Source organism: Rhipicephalus microplus, chromosome X, assembly GCF_043290135.1.
Source record: "Rhipicephalus microplus isolate Deutch F79 chromosome X, USDA_Rmic, whole genome shotgun sequence".
Classification (NCBI taxonomy): domain Eukaryota; kingdom Metazoa; phylum Arthropoda; class Arachnida; order Ixodida; family Ixodidae; genus Rhipicephalus; species Rhipicephalus microplus.
Genome location: NC_134710.1, coordinates 380,853,914 through 380,868,482, shown reverse-complemented (window position 1 = coordinate 380,868,482; position 14,569 = coordinate 380,853,914). Strand labels below are relative to the sequence as shown.

Genomic DNA, 14,569 nt, shown 5'->3' with positions numbered 1-14,569 from the left:
TGGAAGTTCTGATGTTGCAATGCTGCATTTCTTTTTTAATTTGTTGTATATGTGCGCTAATTAGCCCCATTGTCATTTTAAATGCAATATGTTAGAAAAGTTCAAGCTTAGACAATTTTGAATGTATTCATTAGAAAGCATTAGCGGAACATACATCAGCAAATGAGATGGCAAAAGCCGTGTGCTTTGCGTCTGCTTGTTCTGTCCAGTTTTTAATGTATGTTCTTTTAGTGCTTTTGATGCATTACATATTTCTCTATGATGTGCGTTTCTTCATATGTTTATGGATGCCTTATTTGAGCTTGATTGATATGGTCGCCAATAGTACTGAAGCAAGAACTTTATTACTCTTCAACTTCTGTGGTACTGTTGTGATTGGAAGCCTATTTAGGATAGTCTGGTTAAAATGGCTTTGCTGTAACTTGAAAGCTGGTACAATAGTGTCTACAGGTTTTTTTTCGTAGAGAACAATATAGGTGCATCCACTTAGTGCATTTGAGGATTGTCCGTTTATTCTAAATGTTAGATATGTGCTACGGGAAAATGCCCAGAAATCTCTAAGGGAACTTCAGTCACTGGTATTGCACCTATTCAAATAAGTGTCGTAAGTTCATTTCTTGACACAATATAAGTGTGTTCTACATATATGATATTTGGCGTAGTCATCTACAGCACCAGAGATGCATACATGCACTTTTTACTATATTAGGTGGTCTTCCCATGGAAGTTTTGCCCATTTTTAGTCCTATATTATAGTGTAACTGGCAAAGTGTTTTGAATGTCTGTATTTCATTTGATTTTACCTTTTGAACTGTACAGTTCAAATATGTGAGAAATTTGCGTTATTTGTGTTTGTACTTTAGGTGCTTTATGTGATGATAACTATTGTGCTCAAGCTGTACAAATCCTGTTTTCAATAATTATGGTGACTGCTGGAAAATGAACACAAGAGTTGTACTTTATGCGTAATTTAGCCTCCATAATAAACATTCTGTAAGTACTCAGTCTGTGTGCTCTCGTAGTACATCAACAGAAACTCTGAAACTTTCGTATTATGTTTTGGTGTTTGGGCTGTACATAAGCTTTTGTTCGTGTCAAAGTTTTTTTTTAGAATTCAGCCTGTAGCCTTGCAAGAATTCTTGCTTAGAGGGAGTTATTCCGGCTGCAGTGGTTGCTCCCATTCAATACCAAAATACTTCCAAGAAAAGCGACCTGAAATCCCCTAGATTCTACCAATTTACTCCAAAATAGAATTTTAAAAATACAAAAACAGCTTGGTCACGTGACTAAAATACTACGGATGATACGTATGTCATAATTATCATGTTTGCACCAGCCACATACCGTCGTCTTCCGTTCACGTCACACAACAAATTTGCTGATGATACGTGGGGTTTAACGTCCCAAAACCACCATATGATTATGAGAGACGCCGTAGCGGAGGGCTCCGGAAATTTCGACCACCTGGGGTTCTTTAACGTGCACCCAAATCTGAGCACACGGGCCTACAACATTTCCGCCTCCATCGGAAATGCAGCCGCCACAGCCGGGATTTGAACCCGCAACCTGCGGGTCAGCAGCCGAGTGCCTTAGCCACTAGACCACCGCGGCGGGGCAAACAACAAAAAATTTGCTATATGGGAAGGTAGTATAATGGCCACTTGCGCATAATGAGACATGCTTATATGGCATGCATGTCATGATTGTCATGTTTCAATGTTGCATTTACCTTCGTCGTCCGTTGGCGTCACGTAATACCAAATTGAGGATGCGGCGATGGCGTAGTGGTTAGAGCATCCGCCTCGCATGCAAGAGGTCCGTGGTTCAAATCCCGGTGCCACGCAGTTCCCAACCGGATTTAAAAAAATCCGCGTGTTGATGGAACTGCATTAAGAGGCCTGAGGTGCGGCCTCACCGGTAACCACCGCCGGGAACGCACTCCCTCGCCAGAGAAGGATTGGCCACCCTGGTGCAGAATCTGGCCACTACCTCCCACATGCATACGTCAAATAACTCACGGCCCTCAGTCCCCAGCCGCTGCGAAGCAACTGACCACGGCGGCGGTCAGAACTGCAACGCAGCAGAAGGTGCTAAGAATCTCTGGATCCGGACAGGCCGCCATTGGAACCTGAACTTGGCAACGTTTAACGCTAGAACCTTATCTAGTGAGGTAAGTCTAGCTGTACTATTCGAGGAGCTACAAGGTGTTAAATGGGATATAATAGGGCTCAGTGAGGCTAGGAGGACAGATGAGGCATATACTGTGCTACAGAATGGGCACGTTCTTTGCTATCGGGGCTTGGCAGACAGAAGAGAACTGGGAGTGGGTTCCTAATTCACAGAAACATTGCTGGCAACATAAAGAAATACTATAGCATTAATAAAAGGGTGGTAGGTATCGTAATTAAACTGAATAAAAGATACAAGATGAAGGTAGTACAGGCTTACGTGCCTACATCCTGCCATGATGACGCTTCAGTTGAAAGCTTTTATGAAGACGTGGAATCGGGAATGAGTAAGGTAAAAACACAGTATACCATAGTGACGGGCGACTTTAATGCAAAGGTAGGCAAGAAGCAGGCTGGAGACCAGGCAGTAGGAGATAATGGCATAGGTACTAGAAACGCCAGAAGAGACCTACTAGTAGAATTCGCTGAACGCAATAATTTACGGATTTTGAATACCTTCTACCGAAAACGACAAAACCGCAAGTGGACATGGAGGAGCCCTAATGGCGAAAATAAGAACGAAATACACTTTATAATGAGTGCACACCCTGGAATCGTGCAGGATGTGGAAGTGGTTGGCAAGGTACGATGCAGTGACCATAGAATGGTACGGTCTCGAATTCGCCTAGACTTGAAGAAGGAACGACAGAAATTGATACGCAAGAAGCCAATCAATGAGCTAGCACTGAGAGGGAAAGTACAGGAATTCAGAGTGTCGCTGCAGAACAGGTACTCGACTCTTAGTGAGGAAACCAACCTTAGCGTAGATACAATGAATGATAATCGGACGAGTATCATTACGAAGTGTGCAGTGGAAGTTGGAGGCAGGGTAGTTAGACAGGACACTGGCAAGCTTTCCCAGGAAACGAAGAACCTAATTAAGAAGCGTCAAATCATGAAAGTGTCAACTGCAACAGACAAAATAGAACTGGCAGAGCTTTCGAAGTTGATTATTAGACGTAAGGTATGCGATGTAAGAAGGTATAACATGTAGATAATTGAACACGCTCTGAAAAACGGAGGAAGCGTCAAAGCAGTGAAGAGAAAACTTGGGATAGGCAAAAGTCGGATGTATGCACTAAGGGACAAAGAAGGCAAAATAACTACCAATATGGATAGGATAGTTAAAAAAGCAGAGGAGTTTTACAGAGATCTGTACAGTAGCCGAGACAACCACGACCTTCATACTATAACTAGAAGTAACCCAGATGACATCCCATCAGTAATAATAGAAGAAGTCAGAAAAGCTTTGGAGAGCATGCAAAGAGGCAAAGCTGCTGGTGAGGATCAGGTAACATCAGATCTGCTGAAAGATGGAGTACAGATTGTGTTAGAAAAACTAGCTACCCTGTTTACGAGGTGTCTCCTGACGGGAAGAGTACCAGAGTCTTGGAAGAACGCTAACATCATCTTAATACATAAGAAAGGAGATGACAAGGACTTGAAGAATTACAGGCCGATCAGCTTGCTCTCTGTAGTATACAAGCTATTTACAAAGGTAATTGCTAACAGAGTAAAGAAAACATTAGAATTCAATCAACCAAAGGAACAAGCAGGATTTCGAACAGGCTACTCAACAATTGACCACATTCATACTATCAATCAGGTAATAGAGAAATGCTCAGAGTATACCCAACCACTATACATAGCCTTCATAGATTACGAGAAGGCGTTTGATTCAGTAGAAATATCAGCTGTCATGCAGACACTGCGGAATCAGGGCGTAGATAAAGTATATATAAACATTCTGGAAGAAATCTACAGGGGATCAACTGCTACCATAGTGCTCCATAAAGAAAGCAACAGAATACCAATCAAAAAGGGTGTAAGGCAGGGGGACACAATCTCCCCAATGCTATTTACCGCGTGCTTACAGGAGGTTTTCAGAAGCCTAGAATGGGAACAGTTAGGGATAAGAGTTAATGGAGAATACCTTAGTAACCTGCGCTTCGCCGATGACATTGCATTGCTGAGTAACTCAGGGGACAAATTGCAACTCATGATTACGGAGTTAGACAAGGAGAGCAGAAAGTTGGGTCTTAAAATTAATCTGCAGAAAACGAAAGTAATGTACAACAACCTCGGAAAGGAGCAGCGCTTCGAGATAGGTAATAGTGCACTTGAAGTTGTAAAAGACTATGTCTACTTAGGGCAGGTAATAACCGCAGAGCCGAACCACGAGATTGAAGTAACTAGAAGAATAAGAATGGGGTGGAGCACATTCGGCAAGCACTCTCAAATTATGACAGGTAGATTGCCACTATCCCTCAAGAGGAAGGTATATAACAGCTGTATCTTGCCGGTACTTAGCTACGGAGCAGAAACCTGGAGACTTACAAAGAGGGTTCAGCTTAAATTGAGGACGACGCTCAAAACGTCCCAAAACCACCATACGATTATGAGAGACGCCGTAGTGGAGGGCTCCGGAACTTACGACTATCCGGGGTCCTTTAACGTGCACCCAAATCTGAGTAACGGGCCTACAACATTTCCGCCTTCATCGGAAATGGAAGAATATATCTGGCATTCAGGTTTGCTACTTGCATCGGTAATATGCTTGTTTGGTTCTAAATAACTTGTGATCACTGAAGCTGTCCTAGAGATTGAGGGACGGATGGTTTTATTCTCAAAATTGTACGCGTAGTTGTAAAAAAAAAGGTTTATGAAAATAGGGAATAGTTGTGCACGCGATATTTACACGTTCCGTTTCTTATGTGCATTATTGTCTGATGTTTGAACATTGCAACTGGAAAAAAGCTCTTTTGGTTTACGAAAATAAGTTAGATTAATTTGACTGTTCCGACGTTGTGCTCCGAATGTGCGTTACTGAATGAATCACGAATGAATTGTATGCTCACTACCGTCAAAAGCAAGCCTCATGCACTCGCACCTTGATGATGAGCATAATGGTGTCGCTTCCGGCGATGGTGATGATCGCACCCCAAGGCAGCCTTCGCACGATGCCGTCAAAATCTACAGAGACTCCGTGAACCCACTTGGCCAATGGTATGGCGTACGCAATCACCATGCACAGCACGCTGATTGGGTTCCTGTCACGATGACCGAGTCAAGTTTTAGGGATTCGAAACTTCAAGCGAGATGCCCCCCCCCCCCCCCGCTGAAAGCGCAGCCTTACACCCAACAATGTCCATGCGCGCAAATGCCATATAAACAACCAGCAATGGGTGATTCGTAGTTATGAGAGGACATTGATATTTTCATTGGCTGAATGTTGGTGAAACGATGGATTCATGAGAAGACCAGTCCTTATTTATGTGGGTGTATACAGTACAGAAAGCTTTATAGTAAAAATGTTAAAAAAACTGTTCGCTTATATCAAATAGTGCGCCTTCAAGTCTAGTTTGTGCGCCGTAAAAATACAGTGCCTTTAAACTGATAAAAAAAGGGGGGGGGCAGGGCGGTGGGTGTGGTACTACATATTTGCATTTGCGATGCTTATTATGATACGCTTTGTATTGTATGACCAGTATGAACACAGCAGATTTCAGCAGATTCGCTGAAACTTTTCCATATTAACATAATGGTTATTACACGAGACATCATAAAAGCCAGTAGTATGTGGTGATCTTTAATCCAGGAAAGGACTCTTGTTTTGACTCCTTTCTTGATTTCGTGAACAACCTTACCGCAGAAGTAAAAAAACACAAGAAAAAATATCACAGCATATCCACGGAATGAATGATGATGAGTGGGGCGAAGCTTCCATCCGTCCGTCCATTCACCCGTCTGTTTGTTCGTCCGTCCGTTTGTCTGTCTGTCTGTCTGTCTGTCTGTCTGTCTGTCTGTCTGTCTGTCTGTCTGTCTGTCTGTCTGTCTGTCTGTCTGTCTGTCTGTCTGTCTGTCTGTCTGTCCGTCTAGTGAACACTCCAAGTGCCGCCATCTCGTATCTTTTCGATGGATGGATGGATTGATATGGCTGTACCCTTTAGATCGGCCAGTGGCTAACGCCACCAAGCCGTAATACTTAGCGAACCAAAAAAAAAAACATTTTTTTGCTCTTTAAATAGTGAGGTTGAGGACTCGTACTTTGCAGTGAAGGGTTTAATTTTCTCTTGTGTCTTGACTTTAGCCACCAATCAGATAACCTCCTTCTAGTTAATTCTACCCGCTTGAAGTCTATTTTGCCCTCCCTGTCCCTAAACCCCAGTGCTTTGAAATCATATAGAAATACCGCCATCCAGTGGACCTTCTAAGGACTGAACAAGAGGTGGCTACGAGGACGACAAGGAACATACGGCCCACGGCGTAAGCAGCTTCGTGCCTAAAAAAGCGTTCCATTGTAAAACTGCGCCGAATGTTTAAGGACTATGCGACACTATTATTATTGCGTCATCGGTAGCCGAAGCGCGGTCAGGTTAGGTTCTAAGTAAGTGACAGCGGCTGGTAGCTATCTCACCGTGATTATCATGGTTATGAGATTAACTAAGCAAACCACGCATCTGCCTTCACAACTACGTTATACGAATGCGGGAACCCTAAAAGGGACCTCAAAAACACACGCGTCTATGCAAGAAAATTTTGGCCAAATGCAAGCTGGTTACTCTTTCGCGCCAAAGGACACTTAATCATCAGCTGGAAACTAGCTATGTGAGCTTCGCGATAAATGGCGTATATAAGGCATACTGCAACGCCAGTAGAAGCGAAAGCGAAAATATAGTCAAGCTGCGGAGGGGTTTTTAAATAAGAACATAAAATGTTTGTAGTGACCACTGCAGTAAAAGTAGCGAACAGTGTCCCATATTTAGAGAAAAACAATTTACAAGTTGATATTCCTGATGCTGGACATGCTATTCACTCCAAAAACTGCCGACGGTTGTAGGAGTAAAAAGACTGAGTTACTCTTAAGAGCATTCTTCTACTTTCGTAATTCATCAAACAGAAAAATTGCATTTTCACTCTGTATATGAATTAAGAAAGTGACACTGATTCATACTCTACTTCTTTCTGGGAGAGTGAAACATCTATATATTTTTCAAGAATGCCTGAGTAAAACGCGGTAATACTCCTGCTCCTGATCTACACAGGGTGTTTCAAGAAATGTGTTCAATGTTCTTTAAAAATCACGGAAAGGAGGTACGTGCGTGCTACTTGCGGCATTGCCTTTCCTGTGGCAGAAGACAAGTTCAGATGGTACAAACAATAATTACCACAATTATAGAAATTAACACAATTAACTTTTTACTCCACGGTGATTACCAATGGCCACTTATCCGAAATTTTGAAGTGGGTAGAGACTATTCGCAGGAGGGGCATTAACTCGTTCATTTGACTCGAGTGGCTATTACCACTGGTTAAAAAGGTAATTGTGGTAATTTCTTTAATAACTGCTGTAATTGATGTGTGTACACATCTGAATTACTGCGACAGGAAACGCAAACACGAAAGTAGCACGCGGATACCTCCTTTTCGGGATTAAAAAAAAATATTGGACACATTTCTTGTCCCTGCACATTTCCCTACACATTTCTTGTCCCTGGACACGTGTCAAAGTCCCTGCACAAGTTTGTGTGATATGCATTTTCGCTGTAGGACAAAATTATGCAATAATGAAGAAAGACCCCGCACACCGCGAGTTATGAGGATTACATAATAACCCCACATATATGCACGACAGAATACTGCGTTTGTTTGAGTCGGCATTAGAGACGACTAATAAAAAAAATTTGCTCGCAGTGCCCCCTAGTGGATCAACTATAGCGCGCTAAAAGCCACTTGTAACTGTAATACCTATGCTTTCATCTTCGTATTTGTGTAGAAAAATAAGCTAATACAACTTAATTGAATGGGTCACAATCTGAGCCCAATTTAAACAATGACTGTGTTCTTATATGATTATTCAGTTTCTCCCTACGAACGTCTTGCGCGGAGAAACTTCTCGTAAGTCTAATATAGGGTACGGATACACTGAACTATTATGGCTGTACTCACAGTACGAGAACAAGACATACCGAAAATATGTCCAAAGGTGACGAAAACCGAATTCTTCAGTGCGTGGTTCAGAAGTGCGATGTCTCCTACTCAGAAATGACTAACCACTTATACCTGGCGACAACTTTCTGTGGCAGCACGGCCAAGGCTACGTGGGCGGAGCCTATGCACATGTGCTACTGCGCCAAGTAGTCAGACCGCTTCGACGGGTGTTTCGGTTTCGATTTCACCAGCGCAGTCCACGTCAGCGCATTCCCACAACGGTGCCATGTGAAAATGCGGTGAATTACGATCTGCGCGCAAGCACCATCGAGCTTAATCACGCGTGAATGGCGTTCATCGAAGGCATATACACATGTATATCTATCTAATTTGGAAGAGTGATATAACTGTTCATAAAATTTATTTTATTTGAAGCAGTATTTGAAAAAAAATTTATGGATTCGGCAATAAGTACTCAATTTGATGTTCATCGCGTCCGCAAAAGACACAGGCTGTGTCCAAACGCAGCGCGACGACTTGTAATGCGATCTTTTACTGCGAAAGAATATCTTTTAAAGCGTAAAGCCATCTACGAGAACAGACTCTATTTGTAACGAATGTCGGCGCACTTTTATTGTGGGAAAAACATTAAAGGGACCGATAAGCCCAGGATAGGGTGGATTGCAAATCGTTGGGAGAGGCCTTCGTCCTGCAGTGGACTTAAACAGGCTGATGATGATGATGAAGCAATTTTTAAGGTGCCCGTTTTCTTTGTTTCAACGGAAATATCTGTGACAGTGCCCAATCATGCAATGGAAACGGGGAAAACGCCGTGGAACATTTTTTATGAGAATTTTTTATGAGGTTAAAAGCAGGTATTCGGTTGGTATTCGGTATATTATGGCCAGTTGTCGGTCCCTTTAAAACGACATGTGCACAGGTACAGAACACAATATTATGGTTTACATTCACTGTGTTTACATTCACGACTGTGGTTGCATTCATGTGAGGTATTCCAGTTCGCTCATATTACTGCCACTACCGTCACTCTCGGTGCTGGACTCTGACCCGAGTGGAATTATAAGCTGGTCGAGCTTTGAGTCGATGAGGCCGTCACGTTGCCACAAGTCCTCTTCGATTTTTTTCACATGAGCATATGCCTGGAGCCAGTTGTCTGGCGTTACGCGATCGATGCTTTCACGCACCAGTTTTTCAACGCCGGCAAGGGTGAATGTTGTGTTGTTAGCAGCGACGTAACCTTTCACCTGGCTCCGTATCAGTTCGATCGAGTTAAATTTGCAATGATACGGAGGAAGCCTCACGACGTCGTGACCGGCAGCCTTCGCCAAAACATCCACGCGATAGGCGGAAAACATCTTCTTGTTGTCGTTCACCAAATCCAACAGCTCAGCTTTCAATTGGTCTTGTGAAAACGCGATGTTTTTTTCTGTCAGCCACGACTGAATGTCAGCCTTTCGAGATGACGATGTTGGAACTCTCTCGAGGCGGACGCTGTGGTACGGTGCGTTGTCCATTACAATGACACTGCACGGCTTGATATTGGGCAAAAGTTGTTCACCGAACCACTTCTCAAAGCGCGGCCCGTCCATTTCGGTGTGGTAGTCCCCAGATCGTTTTGCAGCTCGGAAGAGAAGGCATGCAGAATTCAGAAACCCGTCCTCACTGCCGGCGTGCAAAAGGATGAGCCTGCCACCTTTGCCGCTTGGTGCGCGAAGCCCTGTGGTCAGGCCTTGCCGAAAGGCCTCCTCCCGTGTCGTGATGTTCGCGTCTTCCCATACTTTATCCTTTGTGTGTCCGGCGTTGACCCAGGTTTCGTCAAGGTAGTATATGGGTATGGAAGAATAAACAACAAAAATGAAGCATGTCATCTGCAGCGAAGCGCGGCGCATGCAGCGAAACTCGGCTCGTGTCAGAATTATTAAAAATTGCTCGCGTTTCGGCTCGCGTTTGCTCGCGTTTCGCTGCAGGAAACGCGAGTGGCATCTTTGGGAACTCGAGAGCAATTTTTAATATTATTGTGACGTGATTTACTGACGCGTGGACCCAGGTTGCTGGGTGAATGATACATTCAATTATTCATGTAATGGTTACACAACTCATCATGCACGTACCGTTTTTGAGCGTGAAGTTGTCGGATGGTACGCAGGTACCGCCGTCGCCACGTGATGATGTCGTCTCTTTCCAAAAGCTCACAGTTTCTCTTCCGTTTGCGAAAGGAAAAGCCGATATCGTTAAGCAGCCTTTGCATCGTTCGCACGCTCATTTTAGGCATGTTCATGTCACTGTCACTGGTTACATCTTGTGCCAGTTTTGCAGCTGTTGGGAGTTCATTCCTCAGAAAGTATTGATGCACTTTTCTTCGTAGAGCTGCGAGGGAGAAGCTGTTGTGAAGCTCCAGTCTTGTCTTTCCGGTTTTCGCACGGTCATCCATGGCGGGGAGGCGCAGGCGCTTGCGCTTCGGTGACTTCAGGGTTCCACTGTTAACGTCGAGCTTAATCCGGAAGACACTGCGCTCGCTAACACCTGCAGTGAGCTCGCTGACTTTCCGACATGCGGCTCTCACAGACAGCTGCGGGTCGTTTTTCCTTACTTGCGCGTAAACGTTGTACGCCACCTTCTTGGCCTGTACGGACAGCTTTTGATTTGACAACGCCTGGTACGGCTGCGCAGCTGGTGGACTCGCGGCATGCGGCGGTGTTTCCTCCGTAAGCGACGTTGACGAGCTGTAACCGGCGGACGCCATCTTTGACAGTGAGGAATGCGGTGAGGTAAAAAGGCAACGGAAGCCGAAAAACCCCCAAAAAATTTGAGAGAGCGTGAAACGAAATTTTTTCTACTGCGCAACGTTTTTATTCACAAATTAAAAAATAAATCCGCGAAAAATGTAAGTGACGAATGGTAAAATCTTAGTTACCCAGAACAGTATACAAACGTTTTCGTTGAGGGACTTAATGCTGTGGCGCAGTAAGACAAGCATGCTTCGGCTCCGTAGCCTTGGCTGTGCTGCCACAGAAAGTTGTCGCTCGCGGGGTATAGCGAGTCAGTGTAACTGCCTTGATATATATATATATATATATATATATATATATATATATATATATATATATATATATATATATATATAGATATATATATATATATATATATATATATATATATATATATATATATATATATATATATATATATATATATATATATATATATATTTTACCTTAGGATATTTTTTTTACTGCAAAACGTCTCGAACTGACATTCCGATATCGCGAGGCACACAACGTAATACCTACAGTCAGCTTGGTCATCGTTGGCGCGGAGACACTCAAATCCACGTGTCTAAACAAGAAAATGAAAAACCTGATTGCCTACATTATACTTATGACGCGATGAAATTAACGATCTTGCTCCCATCTCCCAGCGTGGTCTAGCGGTCGCGTGTCGTGTTCGTATTCTACGTGAGTGTAACAGTCCTGAGATTGAGCCTCACTCGGCCACCTGTTGATTTCGCCTGAGTTCTGTTTTTTTTTTTCATTAAGTGTACTACTACTTTCTTCGGTGGTGTCATGCTACTCTGTTTCGGCCAGAGTTATGTAACTCTGTGAAGGTGGGGTATTTGATTCTTTCTGAAGGGCATTACTATATATACTCTGCCTCAAAAAGAGGTGAGTTAATCTGTAAAAAGGAGTTAACAAATGGGAGAAGCAAATGCTATTCGAAAAAGAGTGCCCAGCACTCTTAGTTTTTAGCGTTGTGGAAGGTGGCCGCTGAATTGCGCCAAAAAATATTTATGAATTCTGAGGCATGCCTCTTTGCTTGTCCTCGTCCTAGTTCGCACTTGAGTTTCCAATGATGCATATGAATTCTACTGCCGGCTCCGAACTTACCACTTACACTTCATATCAGACTTAATAGCAGACACAAAGAAGTAATTAGTTAAAATTGACCATTTAGTTGGTTGTAATAACTTGCCATATGCACCTAGGCAGCCGTAAGTGAACAAGAGTACACACAAAATAAAAAAATAGTCCATATTTTAAAGTTTCTAATCAAACCTATTTGTTTTTATACAAAAAATAAAGCTTGGCTGATGCCCCTGTTTACCAGTATATGGTAAGTACATCCAATAAGACTACTTACGTATTATCGGCGCTTGTGCTGAATCCAATATTTTTATCGGTTATTCTGTGCATCATGACCCACGCGCCGAAGAGTAGCACTGGTAGGCATTCGGCACACCTGAAATAAGATTTGTTGGGTGATGTTCATGAGAATAAATAAGGTAACATGTGGCAAAAAAAAAGCTACAATACGCATAAAATACGCATAATGTGCACAACATATATTCAGCAAAAGTATGCAATCTCTTTTTCTGCTATCCTGAGTCAAGAGCGAAAGCCTTGCACAAAAATCGAAGCTGTCGGCTACCGTAAAATCAAATCCCCATATATGTCTGATTAGCTTGTTCCTTCAAACTAATGGCACCGTATAATATGGGTAGTGTTGTTGCTTTGGTTCTATATGTACCTCATCATGCTCTTGTATATCTAAAATCTGATGGGCTCATCTCAATCTCCATGTGAAAACAATTCCCAGGACTGTTTTCGTACTTCGCGAGCACAACTGTAATAGCACGTTGCATGGCCTACAAAGGCAGTGGAGGAATCTTCAAAACTTAAGATGGCCTAAAAATGAGCGGGAACTTCATATATGATGACGTAGCCGCGCCATAATTTAAATAGAACGGAAATCTTCTGCCTGCAGTTCCTTAGGCTGCGATTTCACCAGTGTCAGCGGTTAATCCGCAATGCTTAGGGCGCAATGAATCATAACAGTATACACTACAGGCAAATCTGTCGCTAGCGTCTAGATCTTCAACTAATGATGCTTCAACCAGCATGGGAACCAAGGGTACCAACCCAATGTGCCTAAACTTCATTCTGTGAACTCTGCGCAACCTGCCGTCGCTTTTTTGCAAGATGGTGTTCAGCAAAAGTTTAGCAGTCGCACTTTAGCTGCTCCACCCCTTTAGGACGGCCACTCAAAATGAGGTGAAAAAAATCACAACGAACCAGTTTTCTTTCTCCAAAACAAACTCGAGAACACAACAATAAACAAGGCAGCAAGGCGCACATGCGAAATGTAGGCGAGTTCATGTACTACCTATCATTCCTACGGTGGCTGAACTATCGGTGTGCCTCGATTCCTTCAAGTAAATTTTGTGGGAAACAATGACTGTGGGACCAGTAACCTACGCCCTGCCGCTTCGTAGTTCTCCCTATTTCAGCAGCATCACAACAGCTAGAACCAGGGTCAACAGCAAAGTGTATCTATGCAAATGCCGTAATTCGCATTTTAGCTCAGACCATCTGATTATCCCGCATCTGGCGGTGACGAGACGTTCAGTGCGCCTTTTCAACAATGAAAATGCACTGCGTCTCATGAGAGCAGCTTAAGTCGATAACGGTGACACGCCGTCAAATAGATGACACAGGGAGAGCAAAACAAATGATCTGTGAAGACATTAGATGGCACACAGTGCAGCTGCGTTAAGTCTACCCTTGACGACGGTTGCAAAATCTACAAAAAAACCTTTGAATCTCATTACTTAAATGGCGCATTTTGCTGTGTGCGCCAGCCTCCATCGGAATGATGAAGGCTGGTCCTGTGGCCGAAACAAGTACTATCGCGTTATTTTATTCTGAGTTCTATCTTTTTGAACCATTTTGCCGCATATAATTCATTGCCAGATCCATTCTCTGCACATGTTTCGCTGCACATAAATAAAATTGGATTTGAAAACAGTTCGACTGCAGTCCCATTTATGTGCCCAGGGATACAATGCGACGGGGAACGTTTCGCGCATACGCACCCGATTCTTCCCATTCCGTGTCGCTTCTTCTGCAGGTAGAGTCGGATGTTACACTGGGTGCTCTTCTTCAACTCTTGGTCACTGCACGGAAGATACAACACGGGAAACGAATGCCGTGAAATATCACGTGCACAGCTCGATCAATGTCGTCATCTTTACAGTATGTAAAACAATTTGATAGATAGATAGATAGATAGATAGATAGATAGATAGATAGATAGATAGATAGATAGATAGATAGATAGATAGATAGATAGATAGATAGATAGATAGATAGATAGATAGACAGATAGATAGACAGACAGACAGACAGACAGACAGACAGACAGACAGACAGACAGACAGACAGACAGACAGACAGACAGACAGACAGGCAGACAGACAGACAGACAGACAGACAGACAGACAGACAGACAGACAGATAGATAGATAGATAGATAGATAGATAGATAGATAGATAGATAGATAGATAGATAGATAGATAGATAGATAGATAGATAGATAGATAGATAGATAGATA

The 14,569-nt window shown here is 43.1% G+C and overlaps 1 protein-coding gene across 1 annotated transcript in view; it reads right to left on the bottom strand.

The window, feature by feature from the left end:
* Positions 1-14,569, bottom strand: part of LOC119161933 (uncharacterized) — a 116,883-nt gene that overhangs the window by 38,437 nt on the left and 63,877 nt on the right. Inside the window, exons 10-12 of the mRNA XM_075876755.1 lie at positions 14,050-14,130; positions 12,318-12,416; positions 5,119-5,278 (exon numbers count right to left, since the gene is read on the bottom strand). Of these exons, the coding sequence (XP_075732870.1) occupies positions 5,119-5,278; positions 12,318-12,416; positions 14,050-14,130 (340 nt within the window). The remainder of the gene's footprint in view (positions 1-5,118; positions 5,279-12,317; positions 12,417-14,049; positions 14,131-14,569) is intronic.